Source organism: Centropristis striata, chromosome 24 (assembly GCF_030273125.1).
Source record: "Centropristis striata isolate RG_2023a ecotype Rhode Island chromosome 24, C.striata_1.0, whole genome shotgun sequence".
Taxonomy (NCBI): domain Eukaryota; kingdom Metazoa; phylum Chordata; class Actinopteri; order Perciformes; family Serranidae; genus Centropristis; species Centropristis striata.
Genome location: NC_081540.1, coordinates 9,383,556 through 9,397,958, shown reverse-complemented (window position 1 = coordinate 9,397,958; position 14,403 = coordinate 9,383,556). Strand labels below are relative to the sequence as shown.

General features: G+C 41.6%; 1 protein-coding gene across 1 annotated transcript; it reads right to left on the bottom strand.

Annotated features, from left to right (window-relative positions):
- Window positions 1-8,782: 8,782 nt before the first annotated feature.
- On the bottom strand, window positions 8,783-12,965 carry LOC131963181 (WD repeat-containing protein on Y chromosome-like). The gene has a single exon (XM_059328334.1). The coding sequence runs from the start codon at window positions 12,884-12,886 to the stop codon at window positions 8,783-8,785; it is 4,104 nt and encodes a 1,367-aa protein (XP_059184317.1). The 5' UTR covers window positions 12,887-12,965.
- Between the last annotated feature and the right edge of the window lie 1,438 nt (window positions 12,966-14,403).

The following is a 14,403-nucleotide window of genomic DNA, read 5'->3' as shown; positions in this document are numbered from 1 at the left end:
ATATGCAGTGAAATTTAAAGCTTTATACCAGAATGAAGAAATCAAATATACAAAGAGAAACAACCACTTCTGTCAGAGCCGATAGCTCAGTCAGATAAGTGACAGGCTTAAAACAGGAGGTTATGGGTTCAAACCTTATGAGGTGAAATTTGAAGCTTTATACCAGAATGAAGAAGTCAAATATACAAAGAGAAACAACCACTTCTGTCAGAGCCGATAGCTCAGTCAGATAAGTGACAGGCTTGAAACAGGAGGTTATGGGTTCAAACTTTATGAGGTGAAATTTGAAGCTTTATACCAGAACGAAGAAGTCAAATATGCGAAGAGAAACAATCACTTCTGTCAGAGCAGGTAGCTCAGCGTGATAGATGATTGCTTTGAAGACAGAAGGCTGTTGGTTCAATTCCTATAAGGAATTTTGAGGTTTAACATTCACAACGAAGAGTTAAATACGCGAAGAGACGAGGCCGAGTAGCCAAATGCACTGGTGGACAAGTGGTTTGGGCAGTGTCCTCGAGTTCTCACCAGTGAGTGTGTAGCAGTGAGTTCGACCCCGGGGCCCCTGCCAGTGTCGGGAGGCGGCGGTGGGGGCATTGTCCCCACCGTTGTTTCTGAGAGATAAATGCGGGGGGTTATATAAAAAAATCACACGACCAGCTGAAATATTACTGGCGAGAGCAAGGATGCAATAGCAACCAGAAGACGGATGCAAGGATGCAATAGCAACTAGACTTTGTACCTCTTTGTATATTTGACTTCTTCATTCTGGTATAAAGCTTCAAATTTCAACTCATAAGGTTTGAACCCATAACCTCCTGTTTCAAAACCTGTCACCTACCCCATTGAGCTATCTGCTCTGCCAAACATATATATCGTCATATATCGGCCCGAAAACTCACAAAACTGGCTTATTATAGTCTGTTGCTACGTGTAGTATGGTGGCTTTCCAGAAATAACAAAAAACACCATATTACACCAAAATGGATCAATTATAGTCTATTAGAGCATAATATGGCCAGAAATGATAGAAAAACACCATATTTTGGGATGTCCAAAAATGACCTCCTCAAAAAAAGGTCATACTAAAGTAAATATTGGGACTCTGTTACAGATGGAAAGAAGAAAGAGAAGAAAATGTCATTTTTATGAAAGTGTAGATTCACTTTATGGAATTGAGAAGTGAAGGGAAGCAGAGAGAGAGGGTGGAATTGTTCAGCTTAAATTTATTTTATAAGGAGAATGACCTGATGACTTGAGTTTAGCAATTTTGCACAGAGGATGAATCTTATTGACTTTGATCATATAATTTTTGACTGGGATTAGGAACCCAGGAGAACTGGGTTCGTGTCCCGCTATAAAAATAAAAAATTCCATGTTCACTTCGCCACTTTTTGACAAACATTACCTCCCCTTCCCGGGGATGAAGGGGATTATGTGGAACAAAAATTGGCCTACTCGCCAAGGCTATTGGGGCGACACATTAGAATATCTTTCACCCTTTCAAGGAGATAAGAGAGACACAACCATCAGAAAATGGCACCATTTTGTTGCTGTATTTCATTTCTTATTATCCCAGATGATTACAAATATGTCAGACGTGTCACCCTATGATGTCTGCTGACGCCTGGCACGTTGGCGAGCCATGCAGCTGAAATGACACGGTGATATATCTTACCCTCTACCGCTCTCAATTAGCTCCTGGTGCTCCAGGTTAGGACGCCCGGGTCAACCCCGTGCTTATCTGCTGTTGCAGAAAGACGAGTTACTCGTTTGTGTGTTACTCTGTCGGAATACCTAAGTGTACCACCATGCTTTGTATTTGGCTTCCTTTACATTTAACAAGCTGGAAATACACTACAAAAATAATACTGTAATATATTTTAGGCAATAAAATTATAAATGAATAGATCTTGTGAACTAAATAATTGCATTAAACAGTTATTATCTCACACAGATGATATTCTGACTGTTCAGAAATATCACAGCCCATTATGATGTCATAATAACCATATAATATTATTAAAATGAAGTGCTAACATTTCCATCTAAATAGTGAAGCCAATACAGAAATGCCTTAAACCTGACCATCTTTTCAATCGTCAGCAGGGGGCTGCAAAACGGAGTCAGATTGTATAGAAGTATATAAGAAAATGACGCTACTTCTCACTTGAACATGCAAAACCTTCGGGTGGTCTTGCTTTTACCCTTCCATTGCAGCTGTTGTCACTTTCATTTGCACCAAAGCAGGTGAAATTGATTCACAATCCCTTGTTATTCCTAAATGGACAGATTGTTGTACCTGAATCTTAGCTGACTTGGTCCTATACTGTGACAACTAAGTGTTCCCTTAATTTTTTTTTAGCAGTGTAGTTGAGAATACTGGGGTGTGCTCAGGAGTATATTTTAGAAGAAGGCAATAAACAACAACACCATGAAGCAGCCGGCTGTCCTAAAAGTTGCCAGAAGTCGCTTAATGACGTAATCACAAAATTTGCATAATTGACTGACCATGTGCTGCCTACATGTAATTGTAATGGATGCTGTAGGATAGAGGCATAACATCATGGGAGACACAATAAGTGAATAAAACACACTCTAAATATGTTTAGAATTACAAATTAACTTTCTTCTGTCGATTCTTGTTTTTTTTTTTTTTTAACAATTCCAACCCTCCTCCTTTATCCGGGCTTGGGACCAGCAAAAGTGACTCAAAAGAGACACTCTGGCGGAGTTACTTAGGGGTTTATTTAAGGGTTTTTATTTGCGCGACTGTGCCGCCTGTGACTGCAAGTGCTTTGGGACGGGGGAGGGGCTGCTGGCAGCACCCACGGCTCGTTAAGAAGAGTTAGAACTGATCTTCCCATGAAGCCATGGCAAACTTATCTGCCCTTTCCTTGGCTTTTTTGAGTTTGTCTAAGTTTCATGCTGTTTTGTGGCCGTATGGGCATTAAGTAGACTTATATATACATATATAATTGGTTATGAGGAATTCTTCAATCATTCTGAGAAAGAGGGGTGTCGAGGAATTTATGTATGTCAGAAGTATTTGGGTTGTGAGAGGATGTGTATAATTCTTGATAATAATTCTTAAATATATTGTTGATGACATGATAAGCAAAAGGAAACAAACAAGAACCAAGATTACGAACAAACAAATAAGCAGAAATGAAGAACCTACTACTATATTTGGACCTCCTTTGGTTCATACATGTCCTGTCCCTTTTTTTTTTTTTTTAAATCTATTAAGAATTGTGGGAGGAAACCGGAGCACCCGGAGTTAACCCAAAGAACCTACTTCTATATTTGGACCTCCTTTGGTTCATACATGTCCTGTCCCTTTTTTAAAAAAAAATCTATTAAGAATTGTGGGAGGAAACCGGAGCACCCGGAGTAAACCCAAAGAACCTACTTCTATATTTGGACCTCCTTTGGTTCATACATGTCCTGTCCCTTTTTAAAAAAAAAATCTATTAAGAATTGTGGGAGGAAACCGGAGCACCCGGAGTAAACCCAAATAACCTACTTCTATATTTGGAGCTCAATCACAGACTGCAGTGAGCTGAACCTTGTCAGGAATGTGTGGGAAGCGACAATGCTTTGATGCGTGATCACTCGTCCGCTTGTAAGCACTAACCAATCGATGCATGCGTGGCATGGGGTTAACCGCTGGTGTATCTTCATCCCACCAACTTTCACACCTAGTCTGAATCAGGTTGTGATTAGTGCCACCTCTAGTTGCTATTGCATGTTCCTTCCAACTGTCTTCTAGTTGCTATTGCATGTTCCTTCCAACTGTCTTCTAGTTGCTATTGCATCTCCCTCGTCAGTAATATTTCAGCTGGTCGTGTGATTTTTTTATATAACCCCCCACATTTATCTCTCAGAAACAACGGTGGGGACAATGCCCCCACCGCCGCCTCCCGACACTGGCAGGGGCCCCGGGGTCGAACTCACTGCTACACACTCACTGGTGAGAACTCGAGGACTCTGCCCAAACCACTTGTCCACCAGTGCATTTGGCTACTCGGCCTCGTCTCTTCGCGTATTTAACTCTTCCTTGTGAATGTTAAACCTCAAAATTCCTTATAGGAATCGAACCAACAGCGTTCTGTCTTCAAAGCAGTCATCTATCACACTGAGCTACATGCTGTCTGTGCTGTCTGCAGCTGACCTCCCAGCACCCGTACACCGAGGTGCACATCGTGCAGCCTCACGTCTGGACCGTGGACATCGAGAACTCCGCTGAGATAGTTGCCGGAGCGGTCTAACCCCTCAGTCCAGCCACAGAAAAAGAAGATTTTCCTCATGAAATGTCTTCCTTGCGGATCCATACTTATGAACCGCAGTGAAATTTAAAGCTTTCCATCCCAAATAAAGTCAATTGTACGAAAAGAAACAATCACTTCTGTCAGAGCCGATAGCTCAGTGTAATAAGTGACAACGTTGGAAACAGGAGGTTATGGGTTCAAACCTTATGAGGTGAAATTTGAAGCTATATACCATAATGAAGAAGTCAAATATACAAAGAGAAACAACCACTTCTGTCAGAGCCGATAGCTCAGTCAGATAAGTGACAGGCTTGAAACAGGAGGTTATGGGTTCAAACCTTATGAGGTGAAATTTGAAGCTTTATAACAGAATGAAGTAGTCAAATATACGAAGAGAAACAATCACTTCTGTCAGAGCAGGTAGCTCAGTGTGATAGATGACTGCTTTGAAGACAGAAGGCTGTTGGTTCGGTTCGATAAGGAATTTTGAGGTTTAACATTCACAACGAAGAGTTAAATACGCGAAGAGACGAGGCCGAGTAGCCAAATGTACTGAGAGAGAGACAGACAGACGGAAGGAACGCAATAGCAGACTAGAAGACAGTTGGAAGGAACGCAATAGCAACTGGACTTTGATTCCCATTACTGATCCTTCCCATGATTATTGCCGTGTTCATTCCAACTGTCGTTGAGTGAGTTTTCTTTTCCACTCCTACCTGCACTTCAAGTTGTGGGACAATCTGTGTGGCACTTGTTCCTCATTTCTGACCTTGCGGTGACGACGAAAAAGTTTACCCATAGGCGATAATGTACATTATGAAAGTAAAGCCTTGACTGTGAATCTACAGATGAGAGGAACCCACTGGGAGCCACAAATGAGTTTTTATTGTATTAATCACAAACATATTTACTAAACAAGTGTTACAAAGTGCTTTAAAGCATCATTTAAATAATATGCTGCTTTCGTCAGTTAAAATCTACTCTAGCATTCAGTGAAGTTGCCTAGAGCTGTCCAGGGTGCTGAACACTAAACTAAACCAAGTGTTAATGTTTAAAAAAAATAATGAAAAAAGCTTTACAGAGGAGCACTTTAGCCAATCTGTACTTGGCAGCATTTTAATGAAGAAAAGGTCAAACTGAAAATAAACAAATAATACAGACAATATTAACCATGTGCCTAAGTCAAATATAACTTACATGTAAAATCTTCTTCTAAATTCGCCAAATAATTATACCAACAACTCTGGGCAGAGGAGTTTTTCTTCCCTTTTTTAATTTTTTAAGAGAGCCTAAGTCTAAATAAAGAGCCTCTAAATCTTTGCTGACGGATTCCTCAAGGAACCTCTGGATGTTGTTGGGTTCTTTTGACTAAAGATACTAATTTGCACATAATAGCTATGAAGTCATACACAGATTCAGTGTGTAGAAAAAGGACACAGAAATGAATTCTAATCGCCTATTACAATTCAGATTTGCTTAACAACTCGCTCTTTGTGGCCTGAGGGAGAACAGGATGCATCGTCTTTTACTTAACCCTCTGGAGTCTCCAAAAGCACCAAATCGTGAGTTCTTCATCACATCCAGACTAGAAAACAAAGCAGCGTGGAGCCCTACTGTAAATTTACCTCTAAAGTTCTGGCTGTAAACTCCATGAGGCCAGTTTCAGTTTGATGATGATATACCAAGTAAAACTGGAGACAAGGTAAAATATATGATTTATAAAATTACAGAACTTCTTTTAATTATTGAGCATGATAGTGTTTTGAAAGTAAAAAAAAGATTCAAAATCACATTTTATGTTGGACTAAAGGACTAAAAAAGACACAAAATGACAAAAAAAAAATACATAAAATGACCAAAATTGTTACGCTAAACACACAAGACACAAATAAAATGTTGCTGCTGCTAATGTGCAAAGAGCAGCAGAGCTCACAAAAAGGTGTTAATATTGGGACTCTGTTACAGATGGAAAGAAGAAAGAGAAGAAAAGTGTAGATTCACTTTATGGAATTGAGAAGTGAAGGGAAGCAGAGAGAGAGGGTGGAATTGTTCAGCTTAAATTTATTTTATAAGGAGAATGACCTGATGACTTGAGTTTAGCAATTTTGCACAGAGGATGAATCTTATTGACTTTGATCATAAAATTTTTGACTGGGATGAGGAACGGGTCTCACCCAGGAGAACTGGGTTCGTGTCCCGCGTGTAAACAAAGTAAACGACTTTTAAAGTAACTTCCGTTGTTTACACAACTTCAGAATTTTACATTTTACAGGGAAGAAGAAGGGGGAGGAGGAGGGGGGAGAAAAATTCCATGTTCACTTCGCCACATTTTGACAAACATTACCTCCCCTTGCTGGGGTGAAGGGGATTATGTGGAACAAAAATTGGCCTACTCGCCAAGGCTATTGGGGCGACACATTAGAATATCTTTCACCCTTTCAAGGAGATAAGAGAGACACAACCATCAGAAAACGGTGCGTTTTGTTGCTGTATTTCATTTCTTATTATCCCAGATGATTACAAATATGTCAGACGTGTCACCCTATGATGTCTGCTGACGCCTGGCACGTTGGCGAGCCATGCGGCTGAAATGACACGGTGATATATCTTACCCTCTACCGCTCTCAATTAGCTCCTGGTGCTCCAGGTTAATGGAAATTTTGATTGGGGAAAACTCTGGTTTCCTGGACGCCCGGGTCAACCCCGTGCTTATCTGCTGTTGCAGAAAGACGAGTTACTCGTTTGTGTGTTACTCTGTCGGAATACCTAAGTGTACCACCATGCTTTGCATTTGGCTTCCTTTACATTTAACAAGCTGGAAATACACTACAAAAATAATACTGTAATATATTTTAGGCAATAAAATTATAAATGAATAGATCTTGTGAACTAAATAATTGCATTAAACAGTTATTATCTCACACAGATGATATTCTGACTGTTCAGAAATATCACAGCCCATTATGATGTCATAATAACCATATCATATTATTACAATTAAGTGCTAACCTTTCCATCTAAATAGTGAAGCCAATACAGAAATGCCTTAAACCTGACCATCTTTTCAATCGCCAGCAGGGGGCTGCAAAACGGAGTCAGATTGTATAGAAGTATATAAGAAAATGACGCTACTTCTCACTTGAACATGCAAAACCTTCGGGTGGTCTTGCTTTTACCCTTCCATTGCAGCTGGTGTCACTTTCATTTGCACCAAAGCAGGTGAAATTGATTCACAATCCCTTGTTATTCCTAAATGGACAGATTGTTGTACCTGAATCTTAGCTGACTTGGTCCTATACTGTGACAACTAAGTGTTCCCTTAATTTTTTTTTAGCAGTGTAGTTGAGAATACTGGGGTGTGCTCAGGAGTATATTTTAGAAGAAGGCAATAAACAACAACACCATGAAGCAGCTGGCTGTCCTAAAAGTTGCCAGAAGTTGCTTAATGACGTAATCACCAAATTTGCATAATTGACTGACCAAGTGCTGCCTACATGTAATTGTAATGGATGCTGTAGAAGAGAGGCATAACATCATGGGAGACACAAGAAGTGAATAAAACACACTCTAAATATGTTTAGAACTACAAATTAACTTTCTTCTGTCGATTCTTGTTTTTTTTTTTTGTTTTTTTTAACAATTCCAACCCTCCTCCTTTATCCGGGCTTGGGACCGGCAAAAGTGACTCAAAAGAGACACTCTGGCGGAGTTACTTAGGGGTTTATTTAAGGGTTTTTATTTGCACGACTGTGCCGCCTGTGACTGCAAGTGCTTTGGGACGGGGGAGGGGCTGCTGGCAGCACCCACGGCTCGTTAAGAAGAGTTAGAACTGATCTTCCCATGAAGCCATGGCAAACTTATCTGCCCTTTCCTTGGCTTTTTTGAGTTTGTCTAAGTTTCATGCTGTTTTGTGGCCGTATGGGCATTAAGTAGACTTATATATACATATATAATTGGTTATGAGGAATTCTTCAATCATTCTGAGAAAGAGGGGTGTCGAGGAATTTATGTATGTCAGAAGTATTTGGGTTGTGAGAGGATGTGTATAATTCTTGATAATAATTCTTAAATATATTGTTGATGACATGATAAGCAAAAGGAAACAAACAAGAACCAAGATTACGAACAAACAAATAAGCAGAAATGAAGAACCTACTACTATATTTGGACCTCCTTTGGTTCATACATGTCCTGTCCCTTTTTTTTTTTTTTAAATCTATTAAGAATTGTGGGAGGAAACCGGAGCACCCAGAGTTAACCCAAAGAACCTACTTCTATATTTGGACCTCCTTTGGTTCATACATGTCCTGTCCCTTTTTTAAAAAAAAATCTATTAAGAATTGTGGGAGGAAACCGGAGCACCCGGAGTAAACCCAAAGAACCTACTTCTATATTTGGACCTCCTTTGGTTCATACATGTCCTATCCCTTTTTTTTTTTTAATCTATTAAGAATTGCGGGAGGAAACCGGAGCACCCGGAGTAAACCCAAATAACCTACTTCTATATTTGGAGCTCAATCACAGACTGCAGTGAGCTGAACCTTGTCAGGAATGTGTGGGAAGCGACAATGCTTTGATGCGTGATCACTCGTCCGCTTGTAAGCACTAACCAATCGATGCATGCGTGGCATGGGGTTAACCGCTGGTGTATCTTCATCCCACCAACTTTCACACCTAGTCTGAATCAGGTTGTGATTAGTGCCACCTCGGATGATCGGCGTATGATGCGGCGTATGATGCGGGTGTGGATTAATCGGCTTAACCCCTTTATGGAGGGGTGGCAAGGGCACACTGTAGGGTACCCGCTCCGACGGTGGACATGGATTGAGGACACTGCTTGTTTTTAGGTCTACCAGCTGTATATTGTCCATATCCCCATTTTTTGACCTATTCTGGTTCCCATTGTAACATGGTATTCGGTTAGGTTGAATGCGTCCTCGGATGATTGGCGTATGAGGCGGGTGTGGCTCAAACGGGGTCTGTTGATGTGCGAACTCAACACTTTTCTGGATGGGTGACAAGTGCTCCCTGTTTAGTACTTGCTCCAACGGTGGAAATGAGGGGAGGACACTGCTTTTTATTGGGTCTCCCTGCGGTATCTTGAGCCGACGCCCATGTTTGGTACCAGCCTGGCTCCCTCGGATGATTGGCGTATGAGGCGGGTGTGGCTCAAACGGGGTCTGTTGATGTGCGAGCTCAACACTTTTCTGGATGGGTGACAAGTGCTCCCTGTTTAGTACTTGCTCCAACGGTGGAAATGAGGGGAGGACACTGCTTTTTATTGGGTCTCCCTGCGGTATCTTGAGCCGACGCCCATGTTTGGTACCAGCCTGGCTCCCTCGGATGATTGGCGTATGAGGCGGGTGTGGCTCAAACGGGGTCTGTTGATGTGCGAGCTCAACACTTTTCTGGATGGGTGACAAGTGCTCCCTGTTTAGTACTTGCTCCAACGGTGGAAATGAGGGGAGGACACTGCTTTTTATTGGGTCTCCCTGCGGTATCTTGAGCCGACGCCCATGTTTGGTACCAGCCTGGCTCCCTCGGATGAGCGGCGTATGAGGCGGGTGTGGATTAATCGGGGTCTTTTGATGTGTGGGCTTAACACCTTCATGGAGAGGTGGCAAGTGCACACTGTTTGGTACTAGCCCAGACTGTGGACATGGGGGGGGGACACTGCTTTTTATTGGTTCTCCCTGCTTTATCTTGATCTTACGCCCAGGTTTGGTACCAGCCTGACATGGTGTTGATATGTTTTCAGAACCCTGGCAGACCTCATTAGAAGATGGTACTTTATATTGCAGATATTCTTTTTTCTCTAATTTTTTTAATCGGTCAGCTCCTGGTTTATAATTTAAGAGCCATCCACATTCTCTTTCCAGTTCCTCCTCAGGTAAATTCCTTGATGCTGTAGGTGTATTACCGTAAACCCATTCAAATTCGGGGAAATGTTTGATCAGTCTTTCGTCTGTGCCTGGTTTTATAGGCCCAAATGTATCATCCAAATAAGCTTCTAGCTCATCTGTCTTTGGTATGGCTGATTTCGCTGTCTTCTCCTGGACCACAGAATTCACAAGGTTAGGTTGCGTCGCATCCCATTCGTCTTTCCCAAAGACGCCTATGCAGTGGCCTGTATTTTTCCAAAGCTTGACATTGCAATCCAGCCCCACAGTTATAATATTTTCACAAGTGGGGTCACACTGAATACCTGCAACGCTCCCAAGGTAAGCTTGCCAGGAGCCCAATAGAGGAGGTGGACACAATGACACAGGCCATCCATTTATATCCTCAAATGGGTCTTTGTTTACCTTTGCTGTAACCCCAAATCCCTGTATGTCCCACAGGCAAATCCGACCGGTACTATCACCCGTCAGAAGTGTCTGTTCACTGGGATCAGTTGACCAGGTGGTTATTACAGCCTCTTTATCCTGAACTGCCCTGAATTTTGCAAGCAAACCTCCCTTGTAAGTGGCAGTCCAGGCATATATGTAGCCATCTGCAGAAGTCAGAAGTGTGGCTTTTTCAATACTGGCCTCCCTACTCTTCAGAGATAAAGTGAGATGACTATTTAAAGTCTTCTCACTCGCAGTCAGAGATTTGCTCCCAGCACTTTTGTCATTCTGGTCACTCTTCTTGACCCGTAGTTCTCCTGTCTGTCCTTGATCTTTTGTGAACGCGAAATGGATTCGAGGGCTCTTGCTTCCATTTAGCCAGTAGCGAACACTTGAAGTGTCGACATCCCAGAGGACAACATTTCCATTGCTGGCAGCAGTAATCAGTGTTCTTTCATGCACATCCATTGAGGAAATGTCAGGTAAATAGTCATGCTCCAAAAACCTGTTGTCATGTCCATCTACATCCAGGTTAAAAATTTTCTTGGAGTTTCTTCCTGACACAAACACCCGATCGTCTATGCAGACAATACATGTCACCTCTTTTGGCAAGACTGCAGGATGAACGGACAGCTCTGATCCATTGTTAAAATTCCAAAGTTTCATCTTCCTATCCTGTGCGGTGAGTAGTCTGCGCCCATTTCCATCTAATGAAAAGGTAATTTCTCCCACACACTTACCTTCAGTGACCTTGAACTGTATGAGAGCCTTTCCCGTTGAGATATCCCACACTGTCACCACACCATTTTGGCAAACAGAGATGACCTGTTTGTAAATGCTGTGATAGATAACACCGCACAGGGGCTTGTCATGGGATGTTGATGTATCTCTAAAAAGATCAGTTCCTCTTCCAAGATATACTCCCATATCTGTGTTAGCCAGGACTAACTCATTGTTATAGACATTATAACACATGGCGGAGAGCTTGGCCTTGTCCATGTCGACAGTGAATCTTTGCTTACACTGCAAATTTTCCCCACTCCAAACACAGACATTCTTGTCGTCAGACAAACTGACCAAAATATCGTCCTCATGATTGTACACAAGGTTGGTGATGGGTCGGACATGTGCTACTAATTTGCTGATGCATGTGGTTGTGTTAGGATCAAACACCCGCAGCATGCCGTCTATTCCACCAGCGTATAGGTTCCCAGTAGAAGGGCAGTATTCAACACAGGTGAAACATGCCTCACTCTCAGAGCTCTTGAAGTTTATTTTGTTGAAAGTGGTGCTGGGTGCCTTAGGTAAAGTAGCAATGACCATTTTCATGGATGATCTACCACAGACTGCAAATGAGCTAAGTGAAGGGAAGTATCGGATCCGAGAACAGATGTCAGTAAAGATGGGAACTTTGAAACACTGGTAGACGTCAGAGGTCTTCTTTAACAGGCTTGACATGTAAAAAGTGTCGTAGTCCTTGAGAGAGACTTTCTCCTTTGCTTTTGGCCAGAGGAGCCCGTTGTCTATGCTGTGGGAGATGCACACAAACAAATTACCTTTCACAGCAAAGGAAAACACAGCTTTTGTGCCATTGGACCAGTAGTTCATAGCACTCACTGTGCCTTCCTCTATAATGATTGAGTAACACATTTGACACAGCTCTGGTGATTCACAGCAATCAAAGAACAACAGTTCCCTGCCAGTAGTTGAGACAACCACCTGTTTGAGCTCTTTAATGTACACCATGTCTGTAACATACATTTTGCTCTTGTGTGAATAAGGGAGCGCCTGTTCCATTTGGTGCAGTGGAATTGTTCTGCGGTCATCAAAGCTCTCATTCCAACAGTTAAGGAAACCATCTGAGCTGATGGAGAGGTATTGTCCTTTTTGGTAAGTCCTGATCCGTTTCTTTGAACTCAGAAATTGCTCACCGCGTTCCTTGTCCTCCTCATCGGGACGAAACAACACTTTTACGATATTTTTGTAGTGATCCACATGGATTTTTTTGATGGGCCTTGGGAAGGGTTTGTCGTTATGCAACAACTGTTCACATTCTCCCTTAGCTAAAAAGAAATCAAGTAGCTCACCAAGGTCAACTGTTCCATCGCAGTTTGTGTCAATCTGCATGTGGAGAACAAGGAGGTCTTCTTCACTCATATTGTTGTTTACGTTCTTCATTAAATTACTGAATTCCTCTATGTCTAATCCTCCACCTTCATCCTCATCAGCCTCTTTAAACAACTTTACAAGCTCCCCGATGTTTTCATGATTGAAGATTTTGTTTTCCATTTTGAAAGATGTGTTAGTCTTCTCGACGAGGTCCTCCTTTATGTCTGTATTCCTACCAATAATGTAATCGATCCAACCTGTAATGTAATGTAATATATTGTAATTTATATTATAATATATTATTATTATTATATATATTAACTAAGTTAGCTGACTTTGTGATGTCACAGGCTAGAGTCTACATCAAAGCTCTCCCTCTACACTCTGAGCGATGACATCACACACTCTGACACGAACATTCCGTGCAATACACACCCATTATAATCTCAGAATTTCTCCAAAAATGATCATGGTCATTGAACAGGGATTGACAAAAAACTATATGACCTATCGAAACGTGGATTAATACACCGATACACAAGACTTGTGTCTACTGTTTAAAGTTTAAATGGAGTCTCTAGGTGAAATTATGCCGGAGAAGTAGACATTTAAAAATCTCCAATTATTGTTCTTTTTCGCTCATTTTTTGTCGGCCGTCCCATTCATTTCAATGCAAAATTTTGGGCAGTTTTTCGCGACTTACGTCGCGAAACCGCACATTTTGATATATAATTTGTCCTGCAACTCAGATACAGAGTCTGGGGATCTCTGGGTATCTTGCAGGAAAAAATCTTTTCCAGAGTCTGAACCACTCTGTCCCAGAACCCCTGCAGTTTCACACATGACCAAAAAACATGCGCGTGATTGGCACTCAACTGCCCACATTTCCTCCAACATTGCTGCTGTTCACTTGTTTGTTTATTTTTGATGTGTGGTGTGATGAAAAAGCGAATTAAATTCTTCCATCCAAACTCTCTCCATCTTTTAGAGCTGGTGGAAGTTTGTTGAGTTCTGCACTGTTAGAAAAATTGCATGAGGAAACCTTGAAAATTGATAATCTGTCACCGACAGAAAAAATCTGTCACCAACAGAAAAAACCACCATTTTTCTGCGCATTCTTTGATGGGGAAATGAAGAGCTGGAGAACGTCCAAGTTTCTCAGTTTAACAAAAGTTTTATTACAATACGTCAAAAAATGTGCACTTTACAGAGATCTCCGGGTTCAAAATTAACTCATGTCCCTGAATACAAACAGACGTGTTTCAGTTCGTGAAGTCTGAACCCCGACTCCCTCCCTGGAACCCATTAAAATACTAACATTTGTTTACAAAACATGCTAGTCGATTTCTTCCAGGAAGTCCCGCCTTCTTGATCCGCTCATTCGCCAGTTTTAATGCATACAACGGCACGTCATGCCACCTGGTTGCTTGCTGCCGAAACCAGGCCTTGCCTTGACCTACTAACAAACTTGTTAGCACAAACATTTTTCCTTGTTATGACTTACAGAGATTCTCACACGGGATTTTCATTCGGCCTTCTGTGGTCTCCCCTCTCCTGACACACATACACACACACACACTCACAAATGCACATACACACACACAGCAAAAACTGTGCACCAATATATCTGGATGTCATTCTTTGTGATTTATAGAATCTTAATCAGTTTAAGCAAATGGAATATATGTAATTAAAGT